This window comes from Arachis stenosperma, chromosome 6 (assembly GCF_014773155.1).
Source record: "Arachis stenosperma cultivar V10309 chromosome 6, arast.V10309.gnm1.PFL2, whole genome shotgun sequence".
NCBI lineage: Eukaryota > Viridiplantae > Streptophyta > Magnoliopsida > Fabales > Fabaceae > Arachis > Arachis stenosperma.
In genome coordinates this window covers 144,523,115-144,538,360 of record NC_080382.1, presented here as the reverse complement: position 1 = coordinate 144,538,360, position 15,246 = coordinate 144,523,115, and the positions used below count along the sequence as shown (strand labels likewise).

General features: G+C 29.6%; 1 protein-coding gene across 1 annotated transcript; it reads right to left on the bottom strand.

Moving 5' to 3' along the window:
• Window positions 1-12,157: 12,157 nt before the first annotated feature.
• LOC130932822 (ethylene-responsive transcription factor RAP2-9-like) lies at window positions 12,158-13,033 on the bottom strand. The gene has a single exon (XM_057862236.1). It carries the CDS (start codon window positions 12,808-12,810, stop codon window positions 12,232-12,234), a length of 579 nt encoding a protein of 192 aa, XP_057718219.1. The 5' UTR covers window positions 12,811-13,033; the 3' UTR covers window positions 12,158-12,231.
• Between the last annotated feature and the right edge of the window lie 2,213 nt (window positions 13,034-15,246).

Below are 15,246 nucleotides of genomic sequence, written 5' to 3'. Positions count from 1 at the left end.
AGTGTTTGGATTTTATTGCTAAAGATTCATCTTCGTTTAATTTATTATTTGATTCAACTAAAATTATATATAAAAATAAGTTATTTTATAAATCTTATACTTAAAAATAACTTGTTACACTATAGCAAATACACAGAATAGTGACGGTTTATTCTAATAATAGCGACAATTTTAAACCGCACAAATACATAACTAATTAAATTTTTTATGCGTTTTTATCGTTATTTTTTGCATTTGTTATAATGTCATAATAAATCGATTGCAATTTCACTAAAAGAATAGAAATTTTTAGTAAAAATTCTTTTATTATTTTCAATAAATTTTACTGAAACAGCGATTATTGAACTTATTACTGAATTAGTATGGTGGAATTATATAATATAAATCATAATTAATTAAACTAATGAATTAAATTTGTATATATCAATTTACTATTTTATTTATGTTATTATTATTTAATGTGGGACATATGAAATTCGTTAATATGAGTTTTTTTTTTTTAATCTCATAGTCAATAAATACTCTCTGGCAGTGAGGAATATATGTCCCACATTTCTAGTAATAAAGAATAGAGGATAGATGTAACATTAGGGAATAGTATGCAAATAAAATTTCCAAGTCATCACATCACAATATTTTGTATTATAATAAACAAGTTAATAATAACCACATTATAGTAAATCTCAAATTAAAGCATACACAATTTTCTTTGTGACAGGTAGGAAGGGTTGGAATAAGCATGTAAACTCAACAAAATATAAAAGAAAAAAGAAAGCAAAGATAACGAAAGAAGCTACATCAATGAGACACTTGGTTTCACTTCAATGGATATATAGCTATTAATAATTATCTGTATGTTATTATGTTATATACTTAATTACTATATCTTACATGTTTGGTTGTGAATCCATAGGGAAGAATTATTGTCGTTTAGGAAAATTTGGAGGAAGATTTGGATTTTGAATTTTGAGCATGATATATGTTTTTTGTCGTCAAAGAAAAAGGTAAGGTTTTTATTTGAGAAGAGGACATAATATATTGTGTTGGGTCACCCAATAATAATAATAAGAGAAAAAAATATAGGTAATTAATTAGGGTGTAGTTAATTTGAGTAAATTTTTTAAATTTTAAAACAAATACTCTTAATTTTAAATGTTTTTTTATTAAGTTTCAGATGCATTTTTTTTATGTGGTTTAGATATTTCTTTTTTTTTATGTTTTGGATTATTTTTTTAGTAGTTTTAAATATTTTTTTTTTTAGTTTTCAAATTTTTTTCCTAATATTTTTAGATGTGTATGTCATATTATTAAGTGTTTTTTTATTTTTTAAAATGATTTTGAATTTTTTTATTAAATTTTGGATTTTTTTATTACGTTTTAGATATTTTTTATTAGTTTTTAGATGTTTATTTTACAATAATTTTAAATGTTTATTTTTATTTTGTTTTAACTTTTTTTCTTTATTTTAGATTTTGGATATTTCTTGTCTATTAGTTTTAGATTTTTCTCGTAATAATTTAAATTCACATTTCATCCAAAAAAAAAAAGAGAGGCTCAACTATGTTTTTTCTTTTATTTTTTTTAATGGACTTATCTTTTGTTATTAGTTGGCTGCATTTTTAGTTAATTATCTAACAAAATTGATAATAAAATAAATAATAAATAACTTGAATTAAATGAGTAGTGAGTTTTTTTATCGGTTTAAATAAATGTTAGAATTAATTCCACCTTATACATGTAATGGGCTTAAATTCGTAATAAATTATCTAATTGAAAAATACCGTAAATAATTAAAAAATAAATAAATAAGAAAATGTGGAACCCACACAGTGGAAGAAACGGTGGAAAAACATCATTAAAATGGGAAGACAATGCCATCATTTGCACGTGTCTATGGACCATAATAATCCATATATAACATTAGTAACACAACATTAATTTCAATCCCACACAAACTAAGTTAAAACTGCATTAACTTAATTATATTGCTACTTTAATCATCATGATATATTATATTTTGGAATGATTTAATGAAGGATAAAAAAGGGGGAACAAATGGCCAATGAAGTTATCTCGCCTAGTTAGTAATGATTTCAGTCTAACTTTATTTATTTTTTCTTTTATGATAATTCTAAATACACATTTCATATGATTTAATTTGGACATATTTTTTGTTCTTATTAATAAAATTATATTTTCATTTAGTTATTCCCATAGCAACGTGAATAATTAAGATTTTTTTTGCTTTATAATAAAAAGGATGTTTCTGGTAATTAATGTAAAATGTGAATATTTATAGATTATACTTCTCTCGTTTAGAAGTACTCCAATATTAAATAATATCCGTTATTAGGATGAATAGTTTTTCTTGATTCAAAGTTCACCCCAAAATATAATACTTAGTTATTACTTTCTTAAATGCAAATTATATTTGGATTTTTTTAATTAATTTGAGTTAGTCAATTAATTAACTTTCTCTTTTGTTTAAAGAGGGTTGAGAATTCAAATCCTACTTATACATACAGTAGTTTATTAGCCATCAATAAATTATTAAATGAATTTCAGATCAATAATAATAAATTAGTCTTTGATCTAACTAAAAAATATCTTTGAAAACTAAAATATTTAGAGGTTCAGTATTTGTATCAATTAATGTATGTGGTTTTTGGAAATTCTTTGTATCAATTAATGTGGTTGATTTCTTAGCTCACATGTTTTTGATAGCAAATTTCGGTGAAATCGGGTTGGAGGATTTTTTTTTGATTAGTTAGGGATAAGAATTATTTTAATCCTTAACGTTAAGAGTCAGAATTAAAATCATCATCAACATAATTTTTTATTTAGAATCATCCTTAACGTTTTTTTCATATTAAAATCGTTCTTTTTAATTTTATTACTAAATTACCCCTATTCTAATAAATAAAAAAATCATAAAATAAAAAAAAACAAAAGAACACGAGGGGGGAGGGGAGGGGAAAAGGGGAAAGAAGTGAGGCTGGGGGAGGAAAAGGGAAAAGGGAAGGGGGAAAGGGAAGGGGGAAGAGAGGATGGTGCCGGCGAAGCTTGGAGTCGCCATCGCCGAAAGAAAGAAAAAATGAGAGAGGGGCTGCGATGGGGGAGAAGATAAAAAGGAAAGGAGATGTGCTGGCGCTGCTAGGGATCGCCGTCGCCGTAGCGTCGTCATCGGGTCTTGGAGGGAGACCACGGCGCTGAGCCGTCGCCGCCGATTCACCCATGAGCTGCTGTCAGGGAAGCGCCGGGTTCTGTTTCAGCTTCCGCATCTGCTTCCAATCTGCTTCCAATTTGCATCTGCTTCTTCTTCTGCTTCGGCTTCCAATCTGCTTCATCTTCTGCATCTGCTCCTTCTTCTACATCTAATTCCAATCTGCTTCTGCATCTGCTTCCAATATGCTTCTGCATTTGCATCTGCTTCTTCTTCTGCTTCGGTTTCTGCATTTGCTTCTTCTTCTGCATATGCATTTTCTTTTGCTTCTACATTTATTTTTCTTTTGTTTCTACTTCTGATTCTGCCTTTGATTTTTATTTTGTGTGTTAATTTTATTGTTGAATTTGATGTTGTTGATTCTGAATTTGATGTTGTTGAATTGAGTACTCGTTGAATTTGATGTTGTTTCTACTTCTGAATTTGATTCTGGTTCTAATTATTAGTATTTGATGGGAGTAAGGTAGATGGTGGTGGTGGAGTAAGGGAGCTGCTGGTGGTGGTAAAGGTGCTGGTAGTGGTAAAGAGTATTTTTGTCCGAAAAAAAGGTTAAAATGACGATTTTAATATGAAAAAAAAAATGTTAAGGATAATTCTAAATAAAAAATTACGTTAAAAACGGTTTCATTTTTAACTCTCAATATTAGAGACCAAAACAATACTTATCCTTTTTAGTTACTGCTCAAGTAGGTTTCAATAGGATCATATTATTTATAATTAGAAAAAAAAAATTAGGGTTATGATGCTGTTTCCCAATTAAATGTGATAATTGAGAAAAAAAAGGCTAAAAATAGCCTTCAAAGTTCAAATAACAATAATTATTAACGACATGCATTCTCATGCAAAATCGTAATTTTTTTTATGGTAGAAATTTAGATAAAAACGTTTAAAATATAATTAAATAAAAATATTTAATTTTGTTCATTAAATAGATTATTATGTATTAAATTTTTTACATGTGACATAAATTAAAAATGTTGTTATATTTTTAAAATTATTACTTGATTTCTTATATTAATTTTTTAATTTGTTTAAATTTAAATTAAAAAAAATTACTAGAGAATTATTTTATCTTTTTATTACTTTTTTTATAAATTTTATAATATTATTTTTTACTTCAATTTTATTATATTTTGATATTTTTATTTTTATTTTTTTACGAGTTGAATTTTTATTTTCAATTTTTATATTTATTTATTTTTTAAGACCTATATTTTAATCTACCAATTCTTATTATTAGTTGTTTCATTTTTAGTCTAATAATTCTTATTTATTTTTGAATTTTTTGAATAAAATTTATTATAAAATTGAGATTTAAAAAAATATTTTGTACTAATTTAAAAAATTCAATGTCATTTGAATTAATATTAGTTGAATCATTAATTTTTTATTTATTAATTTGGATGATTTAATTATTTTTTTCTTAAATCTTTTAATTTACTTGTTGATTCAATTTTATTTATTGTTTACATTTTTATTATTAATCCACATTTCTTAAATAGTGTTTTTCAACTGCTACTTTATAAAAAGTTATTTTCGTCATCTTTATATGAATAGTGGCCTTTTTTGAGGTTCCAAGAACCAAATCGGTTAATAAATTGATAAGATGACTAATTTATTAGTTTAATGGTTCGACTGGAGTTTAACCGCTTTAATTAAATATTTAATAAAATTATTAAAAATTTAACATATAATTTAAAATATTTAAATTCATAATTTTTAACCTAATAAAATTTAAAATTTTACAATCTCACCTAATAAATTATAAAAAATTTATAAATAACAATTCAAAAACAACTTCAAACATCAAAATTTATAACTAAAGCAGATCAAATCGCAAGCACAATAAATGACAAACATAATGTTCAACATACAGCCAAAAAAATTATTCATAAAAAATTCAGCAGCAAACAAAAATTTAACCATCAGAAAATCAGTAACATCATTCGTTTTCCATAATAAGCAACATTCTAAAAAATCAGCAACTCAAAATTAAACTTTACAACTCATAATTAAACCTAACTCAACAACTTATAATTAAACAAGACCAGGCCATCAGAAAATCAGCAATAACATCATTTATTTTCCATAATTAGCAATATTTCAGAAAATTAGCAATTCACTAAGCAAAAGTTAATAAAATTATTATTATTATTAACTCAACAACTCACAATTAAACCTAACTCAACAACTCAGAATTAAACAAGAGCATCGAAAAATTAGCAACAACATTTTAGAAAATTCAATAATTAACAATAATTAACCCAGAAGACAAAACAAAATAATAACAATCCATTCCTGTTGAAAACAATGAACAATAAACAAAATTAAATTAGAAAACAATAATTAACCCAAAAAAATAATAATCAACAATCAACATAATTAAATCCAAAAAATAGCATTAACTCCCGAAAATAAAACTGAATAAGCAGTGTAGGATGGAGGCTTATAAACTGAGAAATTCAGTAACTAAGCAAAAATTAGCAAACTCAGAATCAGAAAATAGAAAATCAAATAAAAAGTACAAAAGGAGAAGTGAGTTCGGACAGAGAACAACCGACAGTTCGAAGAAAGATGTTGGCCTTGGACAGACACACAGAGAGCTCAAAGAGACGACGATCGATCGAGCAACCTTAGCGTCAGCGACGCTATTAGGTCAACACATCCTTCGTGCGATGGTAATGAGAAGAGGAGCGATGAGAACTGAGAAGAGTTTGACGATGCAATGAGAAGAGTGCGATTTGTCCCCGCTGGCGGTGACAACACCCTCTACCGGAGAAGAAGAATTCGCGATGAGGGATGTGATGGTGGCTAGCTGAGCTTAGGGTTAGATTTCACCATTTTAGAGAGTGAAAGAAAGGGGGTGCTTAGGTTCTTCCTTCTGAATTTCTTGTTTTAAACAAATACAAACACCGTCATTTTTAAGTGATGCACCAAACCGAAAACCATAAAATAATATGGTCGATTATGATGGTTCATCGGTTAATCATTGGTTCGATCAGTTTTTTGACCGATTTTTTACAGGACGATTTTATATCTCAACTAAATCGATTAAGTGATCAGTTCTCATTTAATCCGGTTGAATTGGTCATTTCGGTTCAATTTTTAGAATTATGCCTTCTTCTTTTTTTTTGCACATGCAAAATTTTAAACTTAACGGGTAGATATAAATTGTCAACTTTTTTTCCAAATATTTTTGAACATTTTTATTATAATATAACAATTGATACACTATTTTTTATTAATTTAAAATAAAAAAAATAATTTTATGATAATATAAAAAATGTTATAAAAAAAATCTAAAATCAAATCCTTCTTAAATAAAAAAATTAGTATAAGATAAATAAAAAATAAAAAAATAGGGTTAAGTACTTTTTTCGTCTCTAAGGTCTGGAGTAAAAATCAAATTCGTCCCCAACCTTTTTTTGTTATTAAAATCATTCTTAACGTTACAAAACATTATAAAATCATTCTTTTATCCATAAACAACATTTTTTCGGACAATTTTACCCATAAACAAAATTAAAAAATATTAAAAAAGAAAAACCACTCCACCCCTTTCCCCCACTCCTCCCACCTAAATTAGAAAAAAAGAGAAAACAAAAGACACTGAACAAAAGAAGAGAAAAACAGAGAGGAAGAAAAAAGAAAAGGAAAGGAAGAAGAGGGAGGTGATGGCGGAGAAGAGTGCGCCCGCCATCGTCGTCGTCGCCGTTGTGTCATGACGAGAGAGAGAGAGAGAGGAGGTGAAGGTAAGGAAGAGTGACGACGAGGAGCTGCTCTGTCGGCGTCGAGCTCCATCATCGTCGTCGAGCTTCTGGTGGTGAGGGACTATGCTCTTCTCCCTTGCTAGATCTGTCCTCTACTCAGCTACAGTTGCGATAGCGACGGCAGTAGCTTTCCGTGCCGTCGTTTCTTCTTCCTCTTTTCTTCAACTGCGATGCCGACGGACGGCAGCAACACCACCCCTCTTCTCTGAGTCTCTTCTCTCTTTTTTCTCTCTTCTCTCTTCTCTCTTTTCTGCGTTCTCTCTCTTGAGTTTGAAGTATGAAATTTTAAATTTTCTGTCTTGAATTTGAATTTGATGCTGTTGTTGATAAATTTTTGAATCTGAATATATTGTTGATTATTTTGTGTTAGCTTTGTTTGATTTTTTTTTAAATTAAAAAAAAATTGTTGATGTTGTTGTGATGGATTTTTAAATCTTGAAATATTGTTATTATTGATTCTATTGGCTTTGTTTGATTTTTTTTAAATAAAAAAAGTTAGTATTGTTATTGTTAAAAATTTGGATGAAAAGAGTGGAATAAGAAGTAGGTTGCTAGTGGGGTGAAGAAAAAAAAAACGATGATAAAAGATATTTTAGTCTAAAACTAAAATAAAATAACGATTTTATAACATTAAAGATAATTTTAATAATAAAAAAAATTAAAAATAAATTTAATTTTTACCTCAGACTTTAAAAACGAACAAAGTATTTAACCCAAAAACTACCTACGTAAAATGTATGCAAACAATGAAAAGCTTTTACGTAAAGAAGTATATTAGCGGTATAATAATTGATATATTATTTTATGACTTTAATTTAAACTTTATTTCTAATTTATTTGTCCCAATTTTATATATAATGTTTATAAAGTATTGTCAAATATGCTCCCCAAAGCTAACAGCCAGACACCGTCTAAATCAATAATGGCAGAAGCATTTTGTTAAACATTTAAGAAAGTTTTGAAATTACCCTTATAAAATCATTTTACTTTGACTCAAACAAAAAAAAAAATGTAATTATATAGAATTTCCAAACAAATTAAGATTTTAGAAGAATGGAAAAGAAAATATTTGTAATGTAAAAATTCTAAATTCAACTCTACAAGTATTTCTTTTTCTTTGATTTTCTTCAAGACAATGGCGGAACTTAACTAGGATAATGGGGCTATGGCCTCAGCTCTCCAAATCTTTTATAAAAAAATTAGTAATAATTTTTAAAAAAATAAAGAATAATTCAATTGGCTCAAATGCTTTATTATAATTTAGGATACCTAGATTTAAGCCTTACGTTTTACTTCTGATTCTAAAATTAGATATTTTTTATTTATTTAATTTAATATTAGAATATTCTAAAATATTAGAATATTCAATAAGTAGTGATATTATTGTATTTGTATAAATTGATAAAAAAATTAATAAATATTATAAATTTTAATATTTATTCTTTTAATTTTTTTTATATATTTTACAATATATATATTCAAATTTTTATACAAAATAATGATGAAAAATTAAAGAATTGATGCATTTTTCAAGAAGAAGACTAATATTCAAGAAGGAGAACATATAACTTCTACAATATCAACACCTATAAATAGTTCTTCTACTTTAATGAATCACGAAAAAAATGAAATACAACCTTCAAAAATTCAAAAATTGCATCAGATGAGTTTATCCTTAAATTTTTATCCTCCCAAAATTTTGTTTCAAGCTCCGTCACTCCTCCAAGACCGACTCAGCAGAAATCCTAAACATAAAAGTGTATAATTTATTTTATCCCATATACCGTACCCTTAAAAATCACAAATTTTATAAATCCAAACATAAAAATATCAACTATATTAGGTATAAACAAAATTAGCAATTAAAACCAGTCAGTGTTTGAATATTTATTGATATATAAAATACATATTAAAAATAAATGAAATTATATATGTATTTACATATTGATTAATTTTTTGTAACTAATTTAATATATTCTAAATATTTTTGTAAAATATATAGTTTTCGGAGCAAAAGCTATGCGTTATTATTATTATTTTTTTAAATATTTTTCTTTTGTTTGCAAACCACCATTAGAAGATTGTGTTAATTTGCTTGCTTCACCATTGGTAGATTCATATTTACTTTGTTCGAATTTCCTTATATTTGCCATTTTTTAAAAAAAATTTCACCAAAAATTGTAATATTTTTGGTCGAATGAGTTTTTTTTGTTTGGGTATTATGGTCGAATGAGTAACTAAAAAAAATATCAAACATTCTGTTGGATGTTTTCCTGTGAAGCCCATTTGTCTTGTCCATTTTGTTTATGAAAAGCTTAAATACCAAAAACTGCATTGTGAAGCCCAGTATTACAAATTATAAGAAAACCATACAAAAAGGTCGGAGAAAACCACACATAAAACTATAGTTGTTGCCAATGAGCCTTGGCTCTAGTGGCATTTCTCCCCTTTCCCTACCTCAAGGTCTAGGGTTCAAATCTTAGAAGATGCAATTGAGAAAAAAATGTAATAAATATGTGAGGAGTGTGTGGGTGTGTTGTGTACTTAGAATTGGGGATTTATTAGTTTATTAGTATGTAATTGAATGTATACTATATAATTAATATTTGTCACCTATAATGTTAAGAAACATAAAGGTTGAGTGGCAAGTGGATAACTCAAAGGCTCTTGGTTTGAAACTTGGTGGAGATCAATTTGTATTGGTTCTAGTTGATTTTGATTGGTTTGCTCCGGTTTTTATCGATTCATGCCAGTTTTCTTTTTTGGACGGTTCAAAGAGTAAATTGAGCCGGTTTAAAATTTAGTTTATTGATTTTTCGATCAAACCGACCAGTCCGATTCAATTTTCATAACTATGCATAAAACATGTATGCTTGGCTGCCGAGGCCTTAATCAGATGGCAACTTTGTTTATCTCACTTGGAGCTACGCCAGGTTCAAATTCTCATGGAGGAATATAAAACCATGCTAATAGAATAATAATAGAGGTGGGTGTGTGAGTTGGTCTATGTTGTGTAAGACAAAAAAAAAAAAAAACCCATGCATGCTTGGTTCATTTGTAGTATTTTGTGTGTGTAAAACATAGAGTAATTAACCAAATCTATTTCCGAGAATTTTAAAAAAAGATATTGTTGTCTTTGAAAAAAATTAATATACATATTGATCTTCGTAGTCTTTTTTTTGTTAGCCAATACAATTCTCAAACTAGTTTCCGACATGATTCACTAACAAAGAATGCTAAGTTAACGCGTTATCTCGCACATGTGGCCGTTAAATATTCACGTGTATGTGCGACGTCTACCTATGCGAAAAGACAAAATAATTATTAACTTTTTTCTTCACCTTCTTAGTCATATTCTTCATTCACTGCACTACTTTTTTCTTTTTCTTCCTCCTCTTTTCTTTCTCCCTCTTTTTCTTTCTCATTCCTTTTTCTCTCTTGACAATTACTTTTTCGATTGCGATTCTGTCACTTCACTCACTACCGCTGCCACTTTCTTTCTCTCCATCGACCATTGACTTTTTTTTGACAACTTCGTCCAAACACCCAACTCTTTCTTCTACTCCCCTTCAAAATAAATATTAATCTCAATAAAAAATATTACAATTATTAATAATACAAAACTCCTATCTTTTTTAAATCTGTACTTCATGTTGTATGCCTTTGAATTTTGATTTCTTTTCATTCTTAAACTTATACTTCATGTTGCATCTCTTCAGATTTTGATTATGTGAAAATTTATTTTTAAATTCTTAACTCCTATGTTTGGTATAAATTTATTATTTTTAATTATTAATTTAATTTTTTTAATTTAATAATTTAATAATATATTTTTAATTTATACTTTTAAATATTAATAACTACCTATCTAACTAAAACCAAATCCTCTAATATTTCTCTTCTAATAATGCTAGCTTTGTTTGGCCACTTTTGTTGTCTCATCTTCATCCCCTTTGACTCTTCACACCGACGGATTGTGGTTGCAAAATCATTTTTAGAAATAATCAAAACTAATTAATTAAAAAGAGAAAACAACAAAGACAAAAGCAAGCCGGCCTTAATTAAGTGACAAAATCATCAAAGGCAGCGGAACGAAAATTTCTTCTTTGCTTTTACATGAAAAGTAGAAAGAGATATCTCCAATGCTACAACAACATGCATGCAATTCAGTTTCATGAACTAATTTCTAGGATAAAATTTGACCCACCGACCATCAACATTTAGTGGCCAACTTGATATTTTACGCTAACAAACCAATAATAACATTTTATATATACGGCCAATGAGTAATATCTCAAATGGCATAGTCTGCTCATACTCAATTAAAAAGTTACGGATTCAAGTCTCCTATCTTTGGTATAAAAAAAAAACATTTTATATATAAAAATATAATAAAAAAACTAAAAATTCATAAAATTTATTATTTTTAATTAATAATTAATTATTAATATTTAAAAATTTAAACTAAAAATATATTATTAATTTATTAAATTAAAAACTAAAAACGATAATAAAACTAATGAATTATGATAAAAAATAATAATTTTAATAATCTCTAAATATTTCTCGAATTTAATTTTTATATATTATTATTAAATAAAATTTTGTTAACAGATAACCTTTTTGTATGTTTCCTAAATTATCTAACAGATTAAGGATACATCAACAAATTATTAAACTTACTATTTAAAAAGTAATAATCTATATATATTAAATTAGATAATTATATAAAAATGTTTATATGACAAAAGACATTAAAATTAATTTTTTTATATATTCAAAAAAGATATGAATATTTTTGTATGCATGGTAATGTGAAGCGTAGCACAGGAAAACTTATACTAGCTAGCATTTGCTAATAGTAGAAGCCTTAAACAATACTTTGTGTGCTTAATAACATTATCAAAAACAAAACCTAATGATATACATACCCCAATTATTACTATGAATGATATACGTATATTTTCTAAAAAGATACGGTCAATTTTATGTAAAACTAATAATGGAGAGTTATTAGATAAAAATTTAGTTAAATTAATTAAATTATTTAACTACTCTTAATTATCAACTTTATGTAAAGTCGACTGCATTTGAGTTTTCACAATTTGAAAAAGAAAAAAAAAGCTTAAAAACAAAAAAAAGGAAAATAAAAAGGGTTAATATATAGACACAAATTCACCATATATAAATATGAATATATATAATATTGATAGATATTTCCAACCATACAATAAAATACTAGAAAGCAAGAGAATCTCCTTCATCATCAGGTTTAGGAAACTCATTTAAATCAGGTTTCTGGAGGAGAGAGGAAGTTGATGATAAACAATTATTAATATTATTACTACTATTATTGTTGGAAGATGCATGATTAAGTGCCGTTTGGAGAGCATCCACTCTTGCTCCAACTTGTGTTGCTCTTTTGCGTATGGAATCCGCTGACATGTCGCATTCTGGTCCCAAACAACCACCATCCTTGTTTCCTTCATCTTGAAACAACAACTCCGGGAAGTTGAGCCGGGCCGAGGGGCCCCGGAGGTAGAACACGGCCGTGTCGTATGCTCGCGCGGCCGCTACTGGTGTAATGTACGAGCCTAACCATATTCTTGACCTCTTGTGAGGTTCTCTAATCTCCGCCACCCATTTTCCCCACTTCCTCATCCTTATCCCTCTATAGGGTTTGTTTGATTTTTCTGTTTTAATTTTTGATTTCGTCTTGCTAGGATTTCTGCTTCTACTTCTACTTCTACCTCTATTATTTCTATTCCGACTTATTGTCGATGAGTTAGTAGAACAAAAATAATTCCTTTCTTCCATGTTTAGAAATCTATGACTATCGTACTATATGTCTATATATATCATCAAACCCTATCTAATAAAGTAACAAGCATGTGGGTTATGTGGATATTATAGGGGTATCAAAACTTGAAGAGGAGATTATTCTATTTAGACCTAGAACACACTCGACCCCGGAACAAGAACAATGGTTTCTCCCGGTGATGCTAAAAAATTTATATCTATGAAGATGGATGGAAAATATTATCATTATTGTATTTATATAGAATGATAAGAAGTTTGTGGGAAAAGGAGAGAAAAAATGAGTTTTCAACGTGTCGTGTTTTGGGGTTGCCACGTTGATTTTAATTCCTTCGAGATAAATTAAATTCAATGGTGGCCGACACAAAACATCACAAGTAACCATCTCAACTAACTACATATATACATAAGTATGTATATATATGAACAAATTAAAATACATTCTAATAACATTAAATAAAGGGGTAAGTACGATTTTGGTCCCTTAAGTTTAGTGCCAGAATCGAATTCGTCCCTCTTGTTATTTTGCCATTAAAATCGTCCTTAATGTTGCATTTGTATTTAACTTTCGTCCTTTGTAATTAAAATTTTTTTTTAATGACAATTCTACCCTTCCCCTTTCCCCCACCCCCACTGTCCCCTCCCCCTTCCCCCTTCCCTCCACCCCCACTGTCCCCTCCCCCTCCCCGTCTCCCGTCTCCCCTTTTCCCTTCCTCCTCCTCGCCTCCCATTCCCCCTTCCCCCCACCTCCACTGTCCCCTTCCCCCTCCCCACCCCCACCCCACGCATCCCCTCGCCCTCCCCCTCCCCACCCCCACTGTCCCCTCCCCGTCCCCATTGTCCCCTCCCCCCACCCCCACCCCACGCGTCCCCTCCTCCTCCCCCTCCCCGTCTCCACTGTCCCCTTCCCCTTCCCCACCCCCACTGTCCCCTCCCCCTCCCCGTCTCCCGTCTCCCCTTTTCCCTTCCCCCTCCCCGCCTCCCATTCCCCCTTCCCCCCACCCCCACTGTCCCCTTCCCCGTCCCCACCCCCACTGTCCCCTCCCCCTCCCCCTCCCCGTCTCCACTGTCCCCTTCCCCTTTCCCACCCCCACTGTCCTCTCCCCCTCCCCCTCCCCGTCTTCACTGTCCCCTTCCCCCTCCCCACCCCCACCCCAACGCGTCCCCTTCCCCCTCCCCTCCACCCCCACCCCCACGCGTCCCCTCCCCCTCCCCGTCTCCCCTTTCCCCTTCCCGTCTCCCTTTCCCTCCACCCCAAACAGAAACAGAAATAGAAAAATAGAGAAACAGAAATTCAAGAGAAACAGAAACAGAAACAGAAGTCACGGCGACGACGAGGTCACGGCGGCGACGACGGAGGCTCCTCGGCGCCGTCCCCCTCCCCTTCCCTCCCCTTCCCCTTTGTATACCCTTTTCTTTCCCAATCCCCCCCCCACCCAACGCGTTTTCTTCCCCTCCCCAAACACTGCGTTTTCGTTTTTTTTTTTATTTTATATTTTTTTTATTAAAATAGGAATAGGGGTAGTTTAGGAATAAAACAAAAAATTTTATTAAAAAGGACGATTTTAATACAAAAAAAAATATTAAGGACGATTTTAATGGTAAAATAACAAGAGGGACGAATTCGATTCTGGCACTAAACTTAAGGGACCAAAATCGTACTTACCCCTTAAATAAATTAAGACAAGTGCAGTCAACTTTATGTAAAATTGATAATTAAAAATTATTAGATGAAAATTTAATCAAATTAATCAAATTATTTAATGACTCTTAATTATCTGACTTCATGTGAAATGAAACCACACGCTGCTTTTGTGTTTGCCTAATATTTTTCGTATGGTATATTATTATGTCAAATATGTGGTTTCTATGAATATACAGTAGAAAGAAGGACAAAGCTTTAGTCTTATTATTAGGGTTCATACTTCATAGTTGTTTTTTTCTTTTTATCAATATATATATATATGTGACAAATAACCTTTATATTTGGATGGTTTTGATTGAATCACCATATATATTGATATTCAAAATCTATTATTAAAAATATTACTAATTAATCTGACCAAATTTGATAATTTTATTTAAAAAAAAAAGAGAAATCCAACAATTTTTCTTTTATATTGATAGAGAATCAAAACTTACGCCACTTTAATTAATTAATTAATTAATTAATTAATTAAAAATACCAATTATTGACACATCTAATTAGGTTTTGTGTCAGAAAATAATAATAATGTTATTTCTCATGTTATTAATATGTTACGCTATATATATTATAAGGTCCAGGAGATAGAATAGGAGGTTGAGTTTATACATGATGGCTTAAAACATAAGTAATTTAATTAGCAGTTGCGGTAATAACGTTTATATATATATTGGAGTTTGGTCATGCAATGATGATGATGATGATGATGTTAATGAATTTTTGGTTGGTGG

Excerpts from the sequence above, each read along its gene's own strand:
- LOC130932822 (XM_057862236.1), bottom strand. The coding sequence starts at position 12,810 with ATGGAAGAAAGGAATTATTTTTGTTCTACTAACTCATCGACAATAAGT.